The sequence below is a fragment of the Phacochoerus africanus genome, chromosome 6 (genome assembly GCF_016906955.1).
Source record: "Phacochoerus africanus isolate WHEZ1 chromosome 6, ROS_Pafr_v1, whole genome shotgun sequence".
NCBI lineage: Eukaryota > Metazoa > Chordata > Mammalia > Artiodactyla > Suidae > Phacochoerus > Phacochoerus africanus.
This window is the reverse complement of record NC_062549.1, coordinates 37,368,832-37,393,760: the sequence shown is the minus strand read 5'-3', so window position 1 is coordinate 37,393,760 and position 24,929 is coordinate 37,368,832. Positions and strand designations below refer to the sequence as shown.

The following is a 24,929-nucleotide window of genomic DNA, read 5'->3' as shown; positions in this document are numbered from 1 at the left end:
TTTTTTCTTTTTTTCTTTTTAGGGCTGCACCCCTGGCATATGGAAGTTCCCAGGCTAGGGATTAAATTGGAGCTACAGCTGCCGGCCTACACCACAGTCACAGCAACGCCAGATCCGAGCTATGTCCTATACCACAGCTCATGGCAATGCCAAATCCTTAACCCATTGAGCAGGGCCAGCGATCGAACCCACATCTTGATGGATCCTAGTTGGGTTCGTTACTGCTGAGCCACAGCAGGAACTCAGTCCTTCACATCCTTGACAACACTTAACTGTTGTCTTTTTTATTGTAGGTATCCTAATGACTGATATAAAGTGATGTCAAGCTTATTATTTCTTGGAGGAATTATAAGAATTTTAAAATCTTGTTTTTTAGGTGCTGTGCTTCTTTGTAGTATACAAGGACTAGCAGTAAATATTGACCCTATTTTATACACATGGCTCATTTATCAACCTCAGAGACGAACCAGTAAACATATGCAGCAGGTGAGAAATTTTTATAATTCTCTAAATATATAATTTTTTTGGTTTATTGGAGTTATATTTTTCATTTCTTTTATTGATTTTGTTTATGGATGTACCATAATTGTTCTGTTCCCACTCTGTGCCTTGTAAGCAATTATATTCTTTATTTTCTATACAAGAAATTAGAGCAAAAAGTAGAGTTGCATTGATTTTTAAAGGGATTTACTCTATAACTGCTTGTACAGGAGATACTTCAGAGATGCTACGTTAGGTAGTCCTATTATCATCATCATTATTATTATTGGCTGCATCTGTGGCATGTGGACGTTTGTGGGCCAAGAATCAAACCTTCACCACTTGCAGGGGACTCAAGCTGCTGCAGTGACAACCTTTGTCCTTAACCCCTATGCCACCATGGAATTCCTAGGTAGTCCTGTTTTACTGGCTTATTTTTCCTCATAGTGACACATAGTGCTACATATTTGTTCTCAGAGTGTTAGATACGTAAGCATTCCTTAGTAAATGTGAGCTTTAATTTTTATTATCTGTACATTTCTTCTTCATCTTTAGATTTATTCAACAAACATGCATTGAGTATGTCTAACCCTGGTATTGGGATGATTGGTGCAAAAGTCTTGGGATGTGTTTGTTTAAAGGGCTATAAATTTTAAAGTAAAACGTAGCTCATTATAGCCCCTAGAATGCTTAAGTGTAATTCTCCATGTATGTCATGATACTTAAGTGTAGTTCTGATAGATGGGTTTTATTATTTGCATTTCAAAGATGAAGAAACTGATCCTTATTGAGATTAAACTTACCTACTATCACACATCTAGTGTATTACTGAATTGAGAATTTTTAAGGCTGAATTTATGTGGTATTGAATTGCATTTTCCCATTCACTTAATTGTAGTTTTGTAATTTTTACATGGGATAGCTTTGTATTTTTTTCCATGAGGAAACTTAAAGCTAGTTGATAGAAAAATGCATAATTTTATATTTATGTAGGAATATAAAAAATTAATTAAGAAGTACAACTTGTGGAGTTCCTGTCGTGGCGCAGTGGTTAACGAATCCGACTAGGAGCCATGAGGTTGCAGGTTCGGTCCCTGCCCTTGCTCAGTGGGTTAACGATCCGGCGTTGCCGTGAGCTGTGGTGTAGGTTGCAGACGCGGCTCGGATCCTGTGTTGCTGTGGCTCTGGCGTAGGCCGGTGGCTACAGCTCCGATTCAACCCCTAGCCTGGGAACCTCCATATGCCGCGGGAGCGGCCCAAGAAATAGCAACAACAACAACAACAAAAAGACAAAAGACAAAAAAAAAAAAGAAGAAGAAGTACAACTTGTGTCTCAAGGAGCATCTTTAAAGGTTTTCCTTCACTTTGTCCTAACTTCATTGGAAGCTTCTGCCACCCCTTCCCTATTTCCTGATTCCTTTTATCACATAATTACAGAATACAATGCAGTATGCTAGATACTGGAGCTACAGAAATAAAAATCATGGTTGAGAATATTCCTCCCTCTAGAGGTATTTAGTGTGTTTGAGAATGTAAAGGAATATAGCAACACCATTCTTAGTATAGTCTCCCTTGGTACCTACAAGGGATGGTTCTAGCCTTCCCTCCCCCATGGATACCAGGACTCATGATGCTAAGGTCCTTTGGTGTAGCACAGTCTGCCCTCTATATCCTTGGATTCCAGATCCACAGAGGGCTGACTATAATTGCTGCATGAGGTATATTTACACGAGTATATGAAAACAAAAGAGGAAATGTTCTCAGGATCAGGTGAAGGGTGAGTGTTAACAATAGGAATTGACAGGTGAGCTGAGCATCATCATAGGGGTAAGCCAGACAAGGAAGGTTATTCTAGACTAAACTCAATGAGCAGAGGCAAAAACAATGTAATAACCTGGGAAGAAAAGGACCTTCAGTGTTTCCAGACTAGAGTCAAGTGTCCTTATAGAAACTGGTAGAAATTGAAAAGCAGTTTATAAAAGGTTTTATTAATAATGCTAAGTGTTTGGAACTTTATTCTGAAGAATAATGAGGAAGTATAGGAAATTGGTAGAAGCAAACTTGGATTTTTAGGAAGTTTTAACAGGAAATAGAATATGGGTGATGGAAAAGTTAAGGTGAATGGCAGAGACCATTTGAGAAAAATATAGTTGTAATTTTTTTCTTAATGAGATATAATTGCTATGTAACATTATATTAATTTCAGGTAACAGCATAGCAATTCAGTATTAGCATATTTTGCAAAATGACCAGTACAGTTTATATTTTCATTAGCACTTTATAATATTACTGTTTTGCTACAGTTCAGCGTATCTCAAAAATATACTTTTGGAAATGTCTTCAATCTACTATTTCAGTCTTACATTTTCTTTAACATGGAAAATTGAGAGAATAGTATAGTTGAACCCTATGAACTTACTGCCCAATTTCAATACTTATCAACCCATGACTAATCTTCACTTTTAAAATCATTTGGGTGAAAAAATGCTATTATTCAGTAGTGGTGAAAATGTAAAAAATGGATAAACTCAGATACTATCATTCTGAGTGAAAATTTATAAATTTGGCATTATCTAGTAAAATTATACATGCTACCTCATGACCCCTAAATTCCACTTTTTGATATACCTGTATGTTCTTATAGTGACATGTATATGAGCCTAAGGAGTCATGTATAAACCTGTCATTGCTGAAGTCCTTGAAATGATGTAAAACTGGAGACAACCTAAATATTCTCTCTAAAAAATAGATAAATAAAGTATGACATGTTCACATGATGTATTATTTTATTGTTAAAAATTATTCAATATTTTTTTAACATGCGAGTCTCAAAATTATATTTAATGCAAAAATCAATTTCCCAAGGATATATGCAGTGAGAGTATCTATTATATTTTTCCCAAACTACCTCATATAAATTACTTATTAGACATTATGTAATGCTAATACCTATATGGTGTGTGTATGTAAATAAATGTACAATAAAAAATTAAAAGATTGTATCAATATTATAATAGTGATAGACACTGGGAGGAATGGGCAGTTAGCAATCATAGATAATTTTAGCCTTATCTGTAATATTTCCTTTTTCTTCTTAAAAAAGAAACAAATATGATAGTTAATTGCCAAAAATTATTTTTATGATGAAAATATGGGTGTTTTAATTCTTTATAATTTATTATATTTTACATGTATTAAATTAATAATAAATGAAATTTCATAGAGGAGGAACAAAAGGATTTTAGGTACTTTGGGATCACAGGATATTGATGGGGCAAGGATGGGACAGATCTGGGGTGAAGTTACAACTGAAATTTAGGAGACTATCCAGTACCAGAATGTAGAAGAATTTAAGCAGAGCTACGGGAAGTTGCTAAAAATAAAAGCTACTTTTTATGATATTTTTGACTGGGGTAGCCATATTTACAAAAAACGTGGTGGGAATCACTTATCTTACTCTTTTTCTAGTATTTCTTCATGCCTAACATGTAATATCTATATTGGCCATCATTCAGCAAATATTTATGGAGGGTCTCTGTTGGACACCATTATAGGCGTTTAGAATACAGTTGTATATAAGAAATGTAAGAGCCGTGCTCTCTTGCTAGAAAGGGTTTTTATTTGGCCGTTTGCTCTTACCTATGTGAAAATGCCCCCAGAGTTTTAGCCACCAAATGAAAGGTTTTTGTTTGTTGTTGGTTATTGCTAATACCATGGCTTTCATTAACCTTGTGTTTCAACTCTTGTGCATGAATTAAATATCACACTATACAAAAATTATTTTTCTCTATTTATTATTTATTAATTTTGGTCCTAAACTTGGTTGTAATTTCTTAGAGTGCTTCATCATATTTCCTGCTTATAAATGATGATCAGGAAATTCAAAGGATTATGGAATCACAATGTTAGCGCATAAAGGGTTTTTTTATGAGACGTCTCCACTCCCTTATTTCATAGATGAGAAAGTTTAAATTTATGCTCAACAATTCTCATCAACGTCTTAAATACTGTTTCATTTTTAGATTTTCATAAATGTTATCCATTTGACTAAATGCTCAACAAGAAAGCAGGTATTCTACATTGTGGTGTATTCCACAATGTAGTTAATCTGTCACTCTCTCATTATCAGTTTTTTGTCCTTTTACTCAGTCTAAGTAAGGACATGCAAAATAATTTGGCTTTTCCCCTCTAACCCATTACTTGATTGATTATATTGTATGGTAACATAATGTACATTGTTCTCATGGAAATATGTGTTCATAATTTCAGTAATATTGAATTAGTATAATAAATTGGGTGAAGCTTAAAATCGGATCTATGAAAGTGTGGCCATTGTAGTTTCGAGTGTAGTATTAGACTACACTGCAGCCTAAGCAGTCCCCTCCAGATCCACCATCTGATGCAGCTGTATCACAGTTATCATCTTTTTTTGCCCAGGCTGCAATTTCCTCCTCAATTTGTGGCTAAAACCCAATACTTGATGATTGTCTTCACCTAGTTCAATATTGATCTTTGATCCCATAGCAAACTTAAAAATACCTGTTTTTTTTCTTTTTTCTTTTTTTTTGCCAAAAATCTGACAAGATTGTATTGGGCGTCATCGGTAGTAACATCAGATTTTATTTTAGTGAATAAAGATAAAACAGCTGCTTTATTATCTAGCACAGCACTCATGCATTCAATATAGGATCATAATGTTTTCCAGCTTTCTCTAGCTATAAATATTTTTCTGTGCTTTCTAACTATGCTCTGGATACCACTTTGTTAGACAAAATATAGAGGTTTTCAGCAATTCTTAACAATAATTGGACTGTCCATTTTTACATGTACATAATCAGTTTATAGAAGTATGTCTCTGAAATATCATTTTATAACTTTTCATTTTCTAGTAATCATAACTTTCAAAGTTAACTTTTGATTTGTCCCTACCGTATTATCTTTATACTTCTTACTATAATTTATGTTAAATTTCAATTATTTCCAAGCTCCCTTGGTTTTTGCACAGAATTCTACTTTAAAATTGAAATTTTTGTGTCCATATGTAAGTGTGTGTGAGAGACACAGGGACCACAGGGGAAGGCAAGAGTGTTTGATTAATTGATTCAAAGTAATAAAGCCCATGTTCAGTGTGGTGTATATATTCAATTATATTATAGTATCTTTGTATGGTGACAGATGATAACTAGACATAGTGTGGTGATCCTTTTGTAATGCACAGAAATATCAAATCACTGTTTTGTGCACCTGAAACTCACACAAGGATGTAAATCAGTTTTACTTCAATTGAAAAAAAAAGTATGTAGACACTGGGAAGAAATGTATCAGAATGCTCATTGTTTATCCCTGTGGGGTGAGGGTTATGGATGATTATTCATTAAAAATAATAATAAATAATAAAGCCTCAACCTCAACATGTAAAGGACTTGCTTCAGTGATGCTATGTTTAACCTTCTCTGCTTAAGAAATAATAAATAACTCAGTGTTTCGTTTGACTCTCTCCAGCAGCCTGTGATAGCTGTTCCTCTTGTTGTGCCAATTATCAGAAGGAAGGAGGATGAGGTGTCTGTTGGAAGTGCGCCCTTGGCAAAGCAACAATCATATCAGGCCTCTGAATATGCCAGCAGTCCTATAAAAACAAAAACAGTAACAGGTTTGTGATTTCACCCTACCTCTAAGCTAACAAGTTTTCAAGTTAGCCAGGCCATAATTTCATGAATACTGACCAAAACCATGGGACTCCTGGAATGGTGACAGAGGACTTTATTATCTATAGCATTAGCAGTTACCAAAGTATTAGCATTTTCTTGTGTCTCTGCCCTAAGCCTAATTCTCACAGGGTGGCACAAAGAGGGCCAGGTAATCCTGTATACAGTGGATTATGTTACAGGAAAGGAACCTGGACCTTTTATAATGGGTAGAAAGCATCCCTGCCATTTTCTCTAGAGGGAGCCCTTATATGTACCTTACAAGACTATAAGCACATCTGCTCTTTGCTCAGAGGGAAGATAATATTTTTGTCTTCAGAGGCTGTACACTGTACAGTTGTCCTTGAAAATACCATGGGGAACAAAGACACTCATTGCCTCTACTTGCAAAAACATAAGAGACCCATGGAGAATCATCTCTCGATAGTATGTTCCTTCTTAAAGTAAATTATTGCAAACCACACTACATCTCAATCTTCCCTCCTCTTCCTTCTCTTACTTTCTTAGCTAGATTATCAATGCAAATGTAAAACATATATATCCTTCCATGGAACAATTACTCTTCACTCACATGTAATAGGAAAACCCACTTTATGATTTCATTTTAAGTGATGTTTTTAACTTCTAATATTTTCCTTAGATACTCAGTTTAATTCTCATATATTTTCAACTATATTTTAAAAAGTTTTATATTTTCAGTAAATTAAAACTGCTTATTGAATGTCTGTAATTTGGTAGGACTATGATGTAAGTAATTTTGAGGGTAGAAATATTAATAAGCCATGATCCCTGTCCTTATGGAATTTAAAATATGATCATATACACAAGTTCACACTAACATTTGTAGTTTAGAGAAAAAGTTAGCATTATTTCCTTACCATATTTAAAAAAAATGATACAAATGCTAACATATAGTTTTGTTGAGTTTTGTTTATTAATCTATTTTCTGTTTCTTTTCATAAAATATATGTTTATCAGTAGACTTCCACTTAGTAGTATCCACAAACCTTTTACTCTGTTGAGATTTTATTTACCAGTTGATAAAAACACTTCTGTTGGGGAGTTCCTGGGTCGTCTAGTGGTTAGGACTCAGCACTGTCATCATCCCAGGTCTGGTTCATTCCCTGGTCTGGGAACAGAGAAACACATCAAGCCACTGCTTGCTGCAGCAAAAAAAAAAAAAAAAAAAAAAGTGAGTCTGTGCTTACTTTTCATACCATATATGATCTATAATTCATGTCAATATAAAATTAGATATTTCCTTTAGATACAATGCTAAATTTTATTTATTTATTTAGGTCTTTTTGTCTTTTTAGGGCCTCACCCAAAGCATATGGAGGTTCCCAGGTTAGGGGTCCAATCGGAGCTATCGCTGCCGGCATACACCAAAGCCATAGCGACGCCAGATCCGAGCCGCATCTGCAACCTACACCACAGCTCACAGCAACGCCGGATCCTTAACCCACTGATTGTGGCCAGGGATCGAACCTGCAACTGCATGGTTCCTAGTCAGATTCGTTTCCACTGCACCACCACGGGAACTACCCCCCCCTTTTTTTTGGTCAATGTTAAATTTTAGACTTTAGATCTCGATCTAAATTTACGTAAGAGATGATAAATATCACCTCATAATAAAATAAAATAAGTGTCCACTAAGTATCAATTGATAAAAATAAGTTTAATTTCATACACCTATTAACCACATATTCTGACCTCCTGCTTTGCTGTAGTAGTTATTTTTTAAATCACACTTGATAATTGATTTAATGTAGTTATTAAGGATGTATAAAGGTGACAGAAAATGCTTATAATTTAAATGAAATTACATGACCTAGGAGTATATAGCAAATATGAACATGGATTTTAGAATGCATTTGCTATACGTGGAGAAATATTAAAGATAAATTCATATCAGTTACCTGTCAATTCATGAATATCAGTTAATATGTGAGATTTATTTTGCTTTCTTATACTTTCCCACTTAATTATAAGAAATTAATATTTTATATTGAGTAAATTAAGAAAACCCCAAACAGAATTTTTCGTCATTACTTATTACTTTATAGAATCTGAAAACATACAGACAATACATAGTTCTTTATTTCAAGTTACAGACACGAACTGTGGGTCTTTGCATTTGCGCTATAGGTATTTGCTTTTTCTGTCTTTAGTGTTTCCTCATCTCTAGAATCTTTAGTTTAGATATCCCAATAAGTATTCTCCTTACAGGTGAGGATGTCTGTATTTCATCAAATGTATATTCTTACTCAAACTAGCTTAACAATGAAGAGTTATCAAGCTAATGCCTGTGCTTGCCTTTTTTTGGACTGTGGGCATTTGTAGAAGGTGAAAGGCCCTGGGTATAATATACTTCTCTGTAACTAATATATTTCACTCTTTGGATGGCCACCATTTTCATGTCTCTGGAAACCTTGGTATTGTTCTCTCTTTTCTTCCTTTTTTTTTTTTTTTTTTTTGTCTATTTGTTATTTCTTGGGCCGCTTTCACGGCATATGGAGGTTCCCAGGCTAGGGGTCGAATTGGAGCTGTAGCCACCGGCCTACACCAGAGCCACAGCAACGCGGGATCCGAGCCGTGTCTGCAACCTACACCACAGCTCAAGGCAACGCCAGATCGTTAACCCTCTGAGCAAGGGCAGGGACCGAACCCACAACCTCATGGTTCCTAGTCAGATTTGTTAACCACTGCGCCACGACGGGAACTCCTGTTCTCTCTTTTCTTGAGAGTGCTCTTTGCTAACCATTTCTTTACTGACAATTATGTTTCAGAATTTTGTTTTATTTTTAATTAGAGTATATATTTCCTGTTTTGGTTTTAATTTAAACATGCATTATGAGTCCTTCAAATTTATACCTACATCTAAATGTAGTTATCACTATTTTAATTTCTATTTACATTGTATCATAAGGCATTAATGAGCTTGGTAAGGTATTCATAGCCTTTTACACACCTTTTTTCCTGTTGTTTTTGTCTTCTACTTCTTAACCTTTTTAAGTGAACAGTTCGGTTTGTTAAGTATATAGACAATCCCCAACTCACGATGGTTTGACTTAAGGTTTTTTGACTTTATGATGGTGTGAAAAGCAATGTGTGTTCACGATGAGCCATACTGTGAATTTGAATTTTGCCCTTTTTCTGGTCATATTTGGATTTTGACCTTTTCCCAGGCCAGTGATATGCAATATGATATTCTGATGATGCTGGGCAGAAATAGTGAGCCACAGCTTTCAGTTGCCCATGCATCCACGAGGATAAACAAGTACATTCACAACAATTCTGTCCCCATACAACCATCCCTTTTTCATTGTCAGTACAGTATTCAATAAGTTATATGAAACATTCAACACGTTAGTACAGTAAAGGCTTTGTGTTGGATAATTTTGCCCAACTGTAGGCTAATGTAAGTGTTCTGAGTATGTTTAAAGTCGGCTAGGCTAAGCCATGAAGTTCAGTAGATTAGGTATATTAAGTATATTTTCAACTGATGATGGGTTTTCAGGACATAACCCCATTGTAAGCCGAGGGGGATATGTATTCACTTCCTTGTGAAATGTACATTCCAATTTTTAAACTGATATTTCAAGTGGAGAGATGTGTTCTTTTTTGCCTGAATTCCTATTGAAATATCTTTTTAATTTTTATATTCTTAACCTAAGGTCCAGAATTGGTCTTAAGGTCATCCTCCAGTTACGTAGTATTTTTGGCACATGATCTCGAAGGCTTGGTGATATTGCACTGGGCTTGATTTTGCTTTTTAATTATTCATCAAGAGGCAGACATCTTCTTCTGATCTCTTTTAATCAATCTTAAGTAGTGGGCTGCAGGGGAAACATGTGCTTGATGGTTGGAAATGTGTTGACAGCGCTGTTTCAGTGATATAGGCACATAGGGCATGCCAAGCCACAGTAACAACATGTTTCACATGAAGATACTATAATATTATCACAAAATTCTAAATAATCTTCTAGAGAATCTGTATATCCTTCAAAACAAGGAAACCACTAAAAGCTATGACATCTGTTTACCCTATGTTTGGGAAATGTTATGAACATTAATTTGGAACTCTTGATGAAAATGTTTATAATGAAGATGAGCACTTTAAAATGTGAGATCCTTCATAAATGATATAGCTCTTTAAAAAATTCTAGCCATTTTTCTCTCACATGTTTATATATTACCTCTTAAGCCTGAAGCACTGTAAGTACACACCTAAAGTAATAGAAGACCTTTTGACTCCTCAAATACTACCAAGGTTATAAGACCTGATAATGATATAAATTTTAGTAGATAATGCCACAGATTAAAAGTATGGAACTTTAGGGAGTTACTGTCATGGCACAGTGGAAATGAATCCAACTAGGAACCATGAGGTTATGGATTTGATCCCTAGCCTTGCTCAGTGGGTTAAGGATCTGGCGTTGCCATGAGCTGTGGTACAGATCACAGATGCGGCGCTGATCCCACGTTGCTGTGGCTGTGGTGTAGGCTGGCAGCTGTAGCTCTGATTAGAACCCTAGCCTGGGTTCTACATATGCCATGAGTGTGGCCCTAAAAAGCAAAATAAATAAATAAATTAAATAAATAAATAAAAGTATGGAACTTTAGCTTTTGACTATGAGGGAGTAACAGGGACTAGTTTTATGTTTCTGTTGGAAATAACGAGTAAGCTGGTCAAAATATATGGGAGAACGATAAAAGTTTCTAGACATCAGACAATAGGCAGACTGGACTGCAATCCCTCAAAGAAGGGAAACAAATTAGTTGAGCCCTAGGATTGCCTTGGCTTTTTGGTTGAAGGCACATTCCTGACCACAGAGCAGGGTAGAATATATCAAGCTGAACTCAGCTGTCTTGCTAAATTGAGGTTTAGGGAGCAAAGGGATTAAAGTATAAGGAGGCAGAGATGTCTAGAAATTGTGGCACAGTGTTCCAGAGAGAGAAAGCCATGCAGCAGTAGAACTTGAGAGATCGGCAATAAATTTCTCCCTATTTGCTGAATAGTAAGATGTGCCTGCATAGCACAAAACTCTGCGAAGTTGGCAAAGGATGACCAAGGAGCCTGAATGATTCTCAGAGCTCACACAGGTCTGGAAGGCATTTATGTTCCTACTGTGTGTTGTTCGTAACTCCCATTGACCATTTGGAACATTGGATAGATACTCCAAAAAGACTATGCCTCAGTAGTGGAGCTAACCTATCCATGGAGTAAAGCCTACCGTAGCCCCCATTAAACATGCTTTAAAAAAGCTCCTGAAGAAACCAAAATAGTTTCCTGCTGGCAAAATGAAGCCCCGTGCTATTAAGAGGAATACAGTAAAATTCCAGACATGTAGCATCTTAGAAACCACAATATCAAACATTTAGTCAAAAACTCTTAGAGATGCAAACAAGCAGGCAACTTTGACAAGGAGGAAAACTAGCCAAAAAGAACAAACAAACAAACAAAAACCCCCGAGAAGTGACATAGATGATAGAATTAGCAGGTATATTAAATACTTTATATTGAAACAGGTATAATTATGTCAGATGTTTAAGGAAAGATTAACGCATTTTGGGGAAAAATATATAAAAAAGAGATAAACCCACCTCTCTAGAGATGAAAAATATAATATCTGAAATGAGAAACTTACTGGGTGGAATTAACAGTAGAGGGGACATTGCACAAGAAATCAGTGAACTTGAAGATAAAGCTTAGAAAGTTGTCAAAATGAAGCATAAAGAATAAAATAAAAAAAATGTACACAGCTTTAGTGAACTGTGGAATAATAATTGGGGTAGTCACACAGTAGGTCTCACTGAACGTTCTCATTTAACCAGATATTTGAAGCCCATGAGGAAGTGAGGCATGTGGCTATCTGTAGTAAAATCACATGGGAATGTATGTATGTCTAGGTACAAATTATCTAACCCCTTCAATTTTTAATTAAAGAGATTGAGTCATAAAGATGTCAAGAACTTATCCAAGGTTAAAAAATATTGATTTAGACTTTTTTTTAAAGATGCAGGTTATAGTAGTTATTCTATGACTATTGGTTTGCCTCTTTCATTCCTTAATGGCATAATCAGTTAAAAGTAAGGTCTATGTTAGATTTCCCCTCTAAAACCTAATATATAACCAGCCAACCTCAGAGTGTCTGAGTGTCTGGTTTTCGTTGTTGTTGTTTTGGTTGGTTGTGTGTTTTGTTTTGTTTTTGTCAAAAGAAGTGTTTTAAATTTTCAGCCCAGTTCCATAAGACTAGGACAGTGACGAATTTTGTGTCTGCCATCCTGGATATTCTGGGAAATATCTTACTTCTATGATGAGAATGGAGGTTCTGCCTGTCTTTAATCAGGTGTCATGTCAGTGGCGCAGTTCCTGGCATCAGTTTCAAAGTAAAACACTACTCCTCACATTTTTTTTGTTCCCTAGTATGTCCTTACATACACCCCAGAGTCATTGATGCTACTAACAAGATAAAAAAAATTATGATGTTTCAAATGTTTAAGAATTTTGTCAAGCATATGGAAATCTAATTTTATTTAGCTCTCGAAGAGAATTAAATATGAAAAATCCTGGAATTATGAAAACCTATTTATGGTACAGGTAGTGAAAGGTTTCAGACTATTTTTTAAGAATCTCTTTTGATGCTGAACTTGGGCTATTATGTAGAATATTTCTAATTACATTTTCTTCTGATCTCATTTTCAAAATGTAATATTCTAATTTTTTAATTATTTTTTTCTTTTCCAGCCACTCCTGCAACATATGGAAGTTCCTGGGGCAGGGACTGAATTCCAGCCAAAGCTCTGACCTTTGCCACAGCTGCAGCAACGCTGGATACTTAACCCACAGAGACAAACCAGATAATTAACCTACTGTGCCATACCAGGAACTCCAAAAAAAAGTATTTTAAAACTTAGCAATAGTTCAGTAATTTAACTGTAATTTTTAAGATTGTATTAGGTTTGGCTGAAAATATCAGAAATCCCTCAGTAACAGCAGTTTAAACAAGACTGAATTTTGTCCCTCATGTGAAACCCTCAAGTAGACCCCCGGAGGTATTAAGGTTCTCTAAGATCAGGTACTTTTTTATCCCACTATGGGTGGCTTCTGTTGCCAGGCTTGCCTTATGGTTCACAATGGATGCTTCAGTGGTTTCTCATATCTGCATCTCGATGAGCAGAAATGAGTAAAGAGAACTCTTTTATTTCTTTAAAAACTACACAGGTCATACCCCCCACTTTTGCTCTACTTTTCTTTGCCAGAAGCTAGTCATATGATCATATTTAGCTGCAAAGGGGTCTCAGGATGGTAGTCTATAATGTTTAAGGCCACATGCCTGGCCAGAAGGTGTGGGTTTTAACGAAGAAAGAAGGGGAGAGTGGATACTGGAAGTTATGTCACAGTCTCTGCCACAATAACTTAAAGTGGAAAGTCATAGCTGAGTTTTAGAAAAAATTCTAAGTAATATTTTTCTTTTAGTGAAGGTATCAGAACATAAAGCTGGTAAAGTGTTTTCATGTCTAAGATATAGTTTGGATTTTTCGCAATTTGAGATACAGGTTTGGGAGTCATCACCATGTAGATTGTAATCAAGGCCACAGAGTGCATGACCTCTCAGGGAGACCACACACAGCAGGATGAGAAGAAAGCCCCAAATTTAGTTCTGAGCAACTTACTCATTCAAGAGTAAGGAGTAGGAGCCAGTGGAGGAGATGGAGAAGTAGGCAGCAAAGGAACGTATATATATGTGATACAATTGAAAAGAGTTTTGAGAAGAGGGTTACTAACTGCATGATATGCTGTAAAGTCCTCAAGAACAATGAGGCTGAAAAACTTTAATTGGCCAAAGTCCTTTGGCCAGAGGAGCTTTAGTTTGTTAGGGAATGAATGGGAACTGAGCATGCAGAGATAGCCTCTGTACAGTACTCTTTTAGGAAATTCAACTGTAAAGAAACTTGAGTATGTCATTAGTTACAGTGAAATAAGGGCAGAGGAAAAAATTGGAGATACAGTAAAGTTTGGAATAATTTACGCAGTGAGATCACAGATGAAATAGAATGTAAGATCTTATAAGCAGGAGTTCCTGTCATGGCACAGCAGAAACAAATCCAACTAGGAACCGTGAGGTTGCGGGTCCCTGACCTCGCTCAGTGGGTTAAGGATCTGGCATTGCCCTAAGCTGTGGTGTAGGTTGCAGACACAGGTCAGATCTGGTATTGCTGTGGCTGTGGCACAGGCTAGCAACTGTAGCTCTGTTTAGACCCCTAGTATGGGAACCTCCATATGTCGCAGGTGTGGCCCCAAAAAGACAAAAAAAAAAGAATCTTATAAACAGATGTAGGATTTAACAGAATTTCCACTTCCTCTGAGAAAAAGGTTAAGAAGATAAAGTATGTACCATTCACTATAGGTCAGTCTAGTTTATTTTCTCTCCATAAGCAAGTATTTATTCAGGATAAGTATTGTTTTCTTGTACTGTTTCATAGAATATAAGTGATTAGGAAATGTATAATTTTTTCAAGGTAAGCCCCTTTCATGTATGAGGAATATGTTCCTTATAAGAAAATAAGGCAGGACATTATGCTTTACCTTCCGTTTTTTAAAAAAAATCAGTTTAATATGTTACTCCAAGTTTGAAATTCCTTTAATTCTTTAAAAAAAAAAAAATCTTTCTATCCACAGGCTCTGTAAGCTGTAGAATTTGTAGGTTTTAAGGAGGGATATCTAATTTTTGCTAAGTAGTAGTTGCTCTTGAAGGCACTTATGTATTCTGTCTTCTGATTTTTTAAGAATTGTAGATTGTAAGTAAAATGAGTCACACCAATATAGTTATTCATTTAAAAATGTTTAGGCCATCATTAATTCAATTAGGCATGAATGTTGAGCAGGTATGTTCCTAATTAGAGTGTGGAATTGGTATTAATGTACAAGAAATACTTTGTGGATTTATGTATATTAGAAGTTGCTCACTTTAATCATGTAGCTTAGCATAAAATGCCATTCCTTTGTGATTAATTAGATATTTAGTTTCATTGGAAAATATTAAAGCATGAGCATACACACTATTGCCTAATACGTAATTGATTTTATTCTCTTAGGGATAAAATGTGGTTTAAAAAATATTTTCCCCTTGTGGAATAGAGGGATTTTAAATGAAATGAAGCTTATCTAATGAAGTACATTTAAAATAAAATAAGTTGGAGTTCTCGTCGTGGCTCAGTGGTTAACGAATCCAGCTAGGAACCATGGGGTTGTGGGTTCAATCCCTGGCCTTGCTCAGTGGGTTGGGGATCGGGTGTTGCCGTGAGCTATGGTGTGGCTCTGGCGTGGGCTGGTGGCTACAGCTCCGATTAGACCCCTAGCCTGAGAACCTCCATATGCCATGGGAGTGGCCCTAGAAGAGGCAAAAAGACAAAAAAAAATAAAAAAATAAAAAATAAAAAAAAATAAAATAAAAGTTAAAATATCATTCATAAAATAATCAAAGAAATTTATGAAAATATAGATTTATTGAATTACTCTTCCCTTTTTTTTACCTTGTAAGAAAATTGTTTTTATCTCTTAAATCAAAAATTTATGGAAGAAAGTATTAGCAGTCTGCAGAGTTTAAAATCATGCATAATGTTCAGATTATAAGTTTCTGCATTATTCTGGGCAATGAACACAAATTTATAGTCAGACACCATTTCTAAGCTTACTTTCCTAAAGGATTCCAATAGATGCCAGATGATAATTTGCTATTTCAACTGTAGTCTAGATGGTTGTAACCACAGTTTTTTTGTTGTTGTTGTTGTTTTTTAATTTTTAAAATATTATAATTGATTTACAATGTTCTGTCAATTTCTGATATACAGCAAAGTGACCCAGTTTATACATACATGTATATATATATACACACATTCTTTTTCTCCCATTATCCTCTATCATGCTTCATCTCAAGTGATCGGATGTAGTTCCCTGTGCTATACAGCAGGACGTCATTGCTTATCCACTCCAAATGCAATAGTTTGTGTCTATTAACCCCAAATTCCCAGCCCATGCCACTCCCTCCCCTTCCCCCTTGGCAACCACAAGTCTGTTCTCCATGTTCATGACATTGTTTCTTTTCTATAGATAGGTTCATCTCTGCCATATATTAGAGTTCAGATATAAATAATATCATATGGTATTATGTCTTTATCTTTCTGACTTACTTCACTTAGTTGCATCCACATTGGTACAAATGGCATTTGTTTGTTCTTTTTTATGTCTGAGTAGTATTCTATTGTGTATATATACCACATTGTCTTAATCCATTCATCTGTTGATGGATATTTAGGTTGTTTTCATATCTTGGCTATTGTAAGTAGTGCTTCGGTGAACAAAGGGGTTCATGTATCTTTTTGAATGAAAGTTTTGTCCAAATATATGCCCAGAATTGGAAATGCTGGATCATATGGTAGTTCTTTATTTAGTTTTCTGAGGAACCTCCATACCATTTCACAGTGGTTATACCAGTTTACATTATCACCAACAGTGTAGAAGGGTTCCCTTTTCTCCACATTCTCTTTAGCATTTGTTATTTGTAGACTTATTAAATGATGTCCATTCTGACCAGTGTGAAGAGTGGCTTCATTGTAGTTTTGATTTGCATTTCTATCAAATCAAAACTACAATGAAGCATTTTTTTCATGTGTGTGTTGGCCATCTGTATGTCTTTGGAGAAATGTTTGTTCAGGTCTTCTGTCCATTTTTCAGTTGTGTTGTTTGTTTTTTTGCTCTTGAGTTGTATGAGTTGTTTGTATATTTTGAAGATTAAGCCCTTATTGGTTGCATCATTTAAAACTATTTTCTCCCATTCTGTAGATTGCCTTTTTTTTTTTTTTTTATGATTTCCTTTACTGTGCAAAGGCTTGTCACTTTGATTAGATCCTGCCGGGGCCAGCTCAGCAGGATGGAGCTGGAGAACGGGTGCTGTGGAACTTAAGGAAAAATAGTTAACATAAAACAAGACACAGAGACATTTATCTTAAGTAGAGGTGGGAGCCGGGGGACTCAAGGTCTCAGGGACCAAGAGCACCCTGCCTCAAGAAACCACACTGCTTTTATTGTGAGATCAAGTGAGGAGTGGCTATGGGTGGATGATACAGGGTTTGTTTACTATATATAAGTTCTTTTACTATTTAGAAAGCCACTTAGGTGGTAAAGGGTTAAGCTCTTACTCTGACCTCTAGGCACATAACAGTTCTTAAGCTTAAGTCACTTATGCCTTTAGGTCTTTGCTCTTAAGCTTAAGTCATTTACCAGCACTGTGACTGTTTCTCCAAGAAGGAAGATGGGATAAAGTAAGACAAGAAGATGGGATAAAGTAAAGAAGGACAAGATGGAGTTTTCAAGGAAACATGTCTTGCAACAAGATCCCATTGGTTTATTTTTGTTTTGTTTCTGTTGCCTTGGGAGACTGACCTAAGAAAACATTTGTATGGTTGATGTCAGAGAATGTTTTGCTTATGTTCTTTTCTAGGTGTTTGATGGTGTTTTGTCTTATGTTTAAGTCCTTAAGCTATTTTGAGTTTATTTTGGCACATGGTGTGAGGGTATGTTCTAGTTTCATTGATTTACATGCAGCTGTCTAGTTTTCCCAACCACTTGCTGAAGAGGCTGTCTTTTTCCCATTTATAGTGTTGCCTCCTTTGTCAAAGGTTAATTGACCATAGGTGTCTGGGTTAATTTCTGGGTTCTCTATTCTGTTCCATTGGTCTGTATGTCTGTATTTGTACCAGTACCACACTGTCTTGATTACTGTAGGTTTGGAATATAGTCTGAAATCTGAGAGTTAGGCCACCTGTTTGGTTTTTGTTTGTCCAGATTTTTTTTGGCAATTCTGGATCTTTTATGGTTCCATATAAATTTTTGAATTGTTTGTTCTAGTTCTGTGAAAATGTCATGGGTAATTTGATTGGGATTGCATTGAATTTGTAGATTGCTTTGGATAGTATGGCCATTTTTACAATATTTATTCTTCCAATCCAGAATCATGGAATATCTTCTTTTTATGTTTCATGAAACATCGCTTGACCAATTGATGGTAATTTTTTATGGACAGATCTGATAACTGCACTAGTCAGCACTACTGTATACCTGAATTTCTTGCATTGCTAGTGTTCAGTTGAGGTGTCCTCAAGTAAATCATCAGCTCAGAACGAAATGCAATTTATGTATATCTTTAGATGTGTTTCCCACTGTTTCCAGTAGAAGGCTTTATAGTATTTGATGAGTAAACCAAGAATGTGTTTACTTTGTTAAAGGAAACTAGGTTTATTATTTTTTATTTTTAAATGTACCACATGCACATAATATATTTTTTTCTTGAAACCTTAATTCTCAAGACTTAGGCCAATAATTACTTCATATTTAATTTAAAAATACTTACTTCCTTGGTTCATTTTTTATTTCTCTAGAACAGTAAAGCAAGAGATTTATTTATGTATGATTTCTTGTAGTGTGTTCAAATTTTACTTTTTATTTTGAAGATTGTATATGGACTCCTCTGAATTTCATTAGGGGGGAATGCTTTAGAAGATAAATTATTTTAATGTTGAAAAATTACTTTTAAATTGTGTATCATATTGTAGTTACTTTACTGTGATTACTGTACTTATGACCTCCTACCCCACTCCTGGTTCAAAACAAAACAAAGTAGAAAAGAACAAAACCACTGTGTTGGTTTCCTTGAACACAGTTGAGGAAAGCTTACATTTTATTTGAAAATAGTTTAGAGTAGTAGTCTTCAAAGTTTTTTCTTACTATCAGTAAAAAATTTTGAGTAAGCATGTGTAGTATGTCATTTATTGATTTATGCATTAAATAGATGTATCACTACATTAAGGTATTCTAGAGCATGCAAGATAATTGTAATTTTAAAATTTAACTTATGATAAAATTTTAATACATCAATATTATAGTGAGAGGAATATTATGCTTCATTTTAAAAAATAAAGTTTAACACTTTATTATGATAACCACGTAAAGATTTAGTTCTTCTAACTTATTTCGGTAGTTGATTTTAGTGGCTGACATAACTGAAAAGCCACGTCACTGAGACACGTGGATACAAAGTGGAAGGCACATCATTAGTGCCCTCAGGATGCTTATTTTTCATTGTCCTCCATTTTGTAAAAGTCTTGTGCATTTGCATCTTATATCAATAAAGGTATCCTTCCAAATTAATGAAAACATGTTACCTTTTTCTTTTGAATAAATTAGCGGCATCATTATGTATTACTATTTTTTAACCAATACCATATGTTTTGGTATTTTTTTTTTGCAAGAATCTTTTAAAAGTATGTATCCAAATTAATTAAATTAATAAATATAAATAATTTAGTTAAATGTAGATAATAAAGTTTGTAAATGATTAAATATGTAAATTGTAATATGCCACCAAAACTGAAAACAAATGAAAGAGTGGAGGGTCCCTGCTGGTTCCTTCCTGTTATTGAATGTCTTCTCTTCCTTTGGTATATTTTGTTTAGTGTTATGTGTGGCCTTCTGACATGCGGAAGGGCCTCAGTGTCGTTCTCCTTCACTAAATATTAACTGTATGTCCTTCTCATTTTTAGATAAAAGTATACATATAGATAGTCTCATATATCTCTCCTATAGCTCAGTGGATGGTCTTGTATTTTTGTGTACATTTTCAGAGGACATGGCTATCTTGGGATCCTAATATCTGGAAGTTTAGGATAAACTGGAGAAAGTTAATCATATGGGCCCCAGGTGGGAGGGTCACAAGGAGCTAAGTTAAACTGAGAAAAATATTGGCTAATGCTGTTCAAGAAATTTTCTGGGAGATCCCGTTGTGGCCCAGTGGTAACGAACCCAACTAGTGTCCATGAGGATGCAGGTTCAATCCCTGACCTCACTCACTGGGTTAGGGATTCGACATTGCCATGAGCTGTGGTGTAGGTCACAGATGCAGCTCAGATTCCACATTTGCTGTGCCTGTGGTGTAGGCCGAAAGCTGCAGCTCCAATTAGACCCCTAGCCTTGGAGCATCCATATTGCACAGGTTTGGCTCTAAAAAGCAAAAAAAAAAAAGTAAAAAATAAAGAAAAGAAAGAAATCTTCTGGAGTAGAGAAGAGATCAATAGCATCTCCAAATATTCAGGCTCGAGCAGAAAAACCATTGGGTTAATGACCAGTATTGTGGTAATAGAAAGTGTAAGAGCCAAGTGAGCTGGGCAGGGCATGAAGTTGAATACTTGAGGAAGTAAGCCCCATGATATACTTAAAGCATTTTATGGCACTTTGGACCCTATGCAGGATGTGTAATGATATCACAAGGGCTGGACATGTACAACTACTAACATATTGCCTGGTTTCCTCCTAATTTATAGGTGGTTCCTTTACTAGAGGAGACACATTTCTAAACATGAGAGGGCTTTCAATAGGAAGAGCCAAAAATCTATTCAAATGATGTTTATTTTTGTTTAAGTGGGGATATTTATTGATTCTCATAAGCAAAATGTTAAGAAAGGCAAATAGAAATCTTTTCTTTGGAATGACTTAGAACCAGACTCCACAGCGTGATGACTCTGTCTTTTCATGTTGACTTACCTTTCTTTTGCTGAACTTATTTTCCTTGACTGAGCAGTGCACATGACTGTGGTAGCTCTGTACTCACATACTTATATCTCACTGTGACCAAAGAGATGATGTGGTCCAGTATCTGCTAAAAACATACCTGAAAAGGGTTTTGTTTGACCTGTCTTGGCTACATACACACATCATGGATGATCACCATAGCCAAGGAGGTTAGTTACTGTAGTTGGTACAGTGGCAGCCCAGGTTTGGACATGTGTCCAGCTCTGTGTTTAGGGTCATGAGATATAGCAGAGAATGTAGAGACAGCAGAAACATGGTTCCTATGGAATAATTTTTGAGAGTCAGTCAGCTATTCCATTTTATGTCTACTATTTTTTCATTTTATAGTTAATCACATCAGCTTTAAAACACAACCTGTTGGAGTTCTCATGGAGGCACGTCAGTGACAAACCTGTATAGCATCCATGAGGGTATGGGTTTGATCCCTGACCTCGCTCAGTGGGTTGAGGATCCTGCGTTGCTGTGGTTGTGGTGTAGGCTGGCAGCTGTAGTTCCGATTTTACTCCTAGCCTGGGAACTTCCATATGCCATTGGTGTGGCCATAAAAAAAAAAAACAGAAATGAAACATGGAATGTTGATCACATAACATTTGGACTAAATCATATTTATATATTTCTGTTTTAATAGGAGTAAGTTAAATAGATTATGAAGGTATTAAACATATGAATTGGAAGGGCAGGGTAAGAAATAATTTAAAAGACAGAGACGTGGGATGTGTAAGATAGCAGATGTTACAACAGATTTTCATGTTTGTTTCTTAACCTAGAGTTTATTCAGTTGGGGGAAAGGAATTGGGAGACTTTTTTCTTACATACAGTTTTGAAAATACAGTCCTGCTTTGCATAATTCATTAATTTTGCAACTTTGTTTCATTAAAAACAATTTTTTAGAGATTTAACTCATTTGAGTTAACATACAATTTAAAATGTCAGTTAATTTTAAAGTTTTAAAATTTTAAAGTTAATTTTAAAATATGAGACCACATTGTGATGTTGAGAAGTACATCGAAAGGTTTTCAGATACAGAGTTTTCTGGAGATAAGTTATTCTAGTTTTTACACAAACTGGCCAGAATTCAACAAAAATTTAACCAAATTGTTTTGTATGCAGTCTTCCTCCCCTTTTTTGCAGTCAGAACAAGATTATAGTTTCCAGATGAAATTCTGAATGTCACATAGTGATGACATATATTTTCCTGGTTGGCTCGGCATGAGATGCAATTTTGCATGCCATGTCATGCTGACTTGCAGAATCCAAGTCATTATTTCCCATGGGGCTTTCAGGAGTGATAGTATCAAATGAAGGTTGTATTTTGATGAAAAGTCTCAGGCATTATTGCTGTTTTTATGGCAAGTTACTTAAAGCTTTATGTATTATCCGAACTCCAGAAATTTAAAAATAGTATTATGATGTAAAAGTCACTTTTCAAATTATTTAAATTTATATTACCAGAGTTGCCAAAAATCATGATCAGTGTAAAATATAAATTAAGAATTGGGATGGTATAGTAGAAAAACCAGTAGACTAGGAACAGCAAGAGCAACCAAAAAAAAACACAAACCCATCTTTTGAGCTAGTCCCCCCTCTCATTTCACACTAACCTCAGAAAGTCACATTTTTTAATTTATAAAATGGTAATAAGCATACGGAACTGTCTCACAGATTTAAGTTTTGTTATACGACTTAAATATAATAAGATATATGAAAGTTCTATGAAATGGTAAATTATAATTCAGATGAAAAGTAAAGACCGCATCTTTCATGTTTGTGTTTTAAAAGGAGAGCTCTAGGCATCAAGCAAGGTGAAGCTTATTTTATCTGTTAGTTCCTGACCCTGCAGTACAATTTTATTTTTTCTTTTCTTTATTTGATAATAATCTTTTTTTTTTTTTTTTGTCATTTCCAGGGCTGCACTCATGGCATATGGAGGTTCCCAGGCTAGGGGTCTAATTGGAGCTGTAGTTGCTGGCCTATACCACCGCCATAGCAATGCGGGATCAGAGCCCCATCTGCAACCTACACCACAGCTCATGGCAACCCCGGATCCTTAACCCACTGAGTGAGGCCAGGGATCAAACCCGCAACCTCATGGTTCCTAGTCGGTTTGTTAACCACTGAGCCATGAGGGGAACTCTGTATTTGATCATAATCATCTTAAAGCTGCCTTAAAACCCAGTACTTCCATTCATGCCTACATAATAACATTTCACACTGATGATCTTTTTATTTTACACTTGTCTTAATTGACTTTCTTTATTATACCAGCCTTTTTCTTTTCTGTTTTTTCTTTCCTCTTTTTTTTTCTTCTTCTTTGTTTTTTGAAGGTGTCTCACATTTAGTTGCCTTGACATCTCTGTTGAGGTATCTTACAGGCTCCTAAAGCCTCTTGTCTTTCAAATCTGTGCAACTACATTCCTCTCCCCTAACACCATTGACCATGTTGCTCGAGGCTGAAAACTAGGATTCATCTTTAGTGCCTTCTCCTCCTGTCTGTTCTACCTCCAAGTTATATCTTGAGTCTCTCTCTCTTTTTTTTTTTTAAATTATAGTTGATTTACGGTGTTTCTTTAAGTTCTGTTGTACAGCACAGTGACCCAATCACACGCATTTCCTTATGCTGTACAGTAGGGCCCCATTGCCCATGCATTCCACATATAACAGTTTGCATCCAAAAAAACTCCAAAATATTCATCCATCCCACGCCCTCCCCTTTGCCCTCTGGGAACTCCAAGTCTGCTCTCCTTGGCCATGATCTGTTTCCGATTTTTCGATAGGATCATCTGTTCCATATTTTAGATTCCACAAATAAGTGATGTGTTATGGTGTTTGTCTTTTTCTTTCTGGCTTACTTTACTTAATATGAAAATTTCTAGTTCCATCCATGTTGCCACAAATGCTGTTAGTTTGTCTTTTTATGGCTGAGTAATAGTCCATTGTGTATATATATATATACCACATCTTCCTAATCTATTCATTTGTCAGTGGACATTTAAGTCATTTCCATGTCTTGGCTACTGTGAATAATTTTGCATTGAAAATAGGGGTGCATGTATCTTTTTTAGTGAAAATTTTGTCCAGACAAATGCCCAGCAGTTGGATTGCTGGGTCATATGGTAGTTCTGTATTTAGTTTTCTGAGGTACCTTCATACTGTTCTCCATAGTGGTTGTACCAGTTTACATTCCCGCCAACAGTATAGGAGTGTGCCTTTTTCGCCATACTCTCTCCAGCGTTTGTTATTTGTTGATGTGTTAATGATGGCCATTCTGGTGTGAGGCGGAACCTCATCGAGTTTTGATTTGCATTTCTCTAAAAGTTAGTGATGTTGAGCATTTTTTCATATGCCTATTGGCCATCCATATTTCTTCTCTGGAGAGTGTCTATTTAGGTCTTCTGCCCATTTTTCACTTTGGGTTTTTTTTTTGTTGTTGTTGAGTTGCATGAGTTGTTTGTATATTTCTGCAGATTAGGCTCTTGTCTGTTACTTTGTTGGCAAAGATTTTCTCCCCTTCTGTGAGCTGTCTTAGTTTTTTTAATGGTTTCCTTTGCTGTGCAAAAGGTTTTGAGTTTAATTAGGTGTCATTGGTTTATTTGTGTCTTTATTGTCATTATTCTAAGAGTTGGATCACACAAGCTGTTGCTTTGATTTATGTCACAGAGCATTCTGCCTATGGTGTCTTGCCTTATATTTAGGTCTTTAACCCATGGTGTTAGATAGTGTTCTACTGTCATTCTTTTACGTGTAGCTTCTTTCTTTCCAGTTTTCCTAGCACCATTTATTGAAGAGGCTGTCTTTCTTCTGCTGTATGTTCTTTCCTCCTTTGTCATAGATTAGTTGATTATAGATGCTTTGGTTTGTTTCGGAGCTTTCTCTTCTGTTCCATTGATCTATATTTCTGTTTTTGTGCCAGTACCATATTGTTTTGATGACTGTAGCTTTGTCGTATTGTCTAAATCAGACAAAGATACCACAAAAAATGAAAATTACAGGCCAGTATCACTGATGAACATATATGCAAAAATCCTCAACAAAATACAAGCAATCCAGATCCAAATGTACATTTAAAAGGATTGTACCTCATCAGCAAGTGGGAT

At 35.6% G+C, this 24,929-nt stretch overlaps 1 protein-coding gene across 9 annotated transcripts in view; it reads left to right on the top strand.

The window, feature by feature from the left end:
* Positions 1-24,929, top strand: part of VPS13B (vacuolar protein sorting 13 homolog B) — a 717,975-nt gene that overhangs the window by 271,855 nt on the left and 421,191 nt on the right. For 8 of the 9 annotated variants that reach the window (XR_007135424.1, XM_047783533.1, XM_047783534.1 and 5 more), the window contains exons 20-21: positions 377-486; positions 5,983-6,130. Coding sequence is in view for 8 of the 9 variants with exons in the window: in XM_047783533.1 (XP_047639489.1) it covers positions 377-486; positions 5,983-6,130 (258 nt within the window). In the remaining variant the exon portion in view is untranslated. The remainder of the gene's footprint in view (positions 1-376; positions 487-5,982; positions 6,131-24,929) is intronic. The other variant, XM_047783535.1, reaches the window with a different exon arrangement.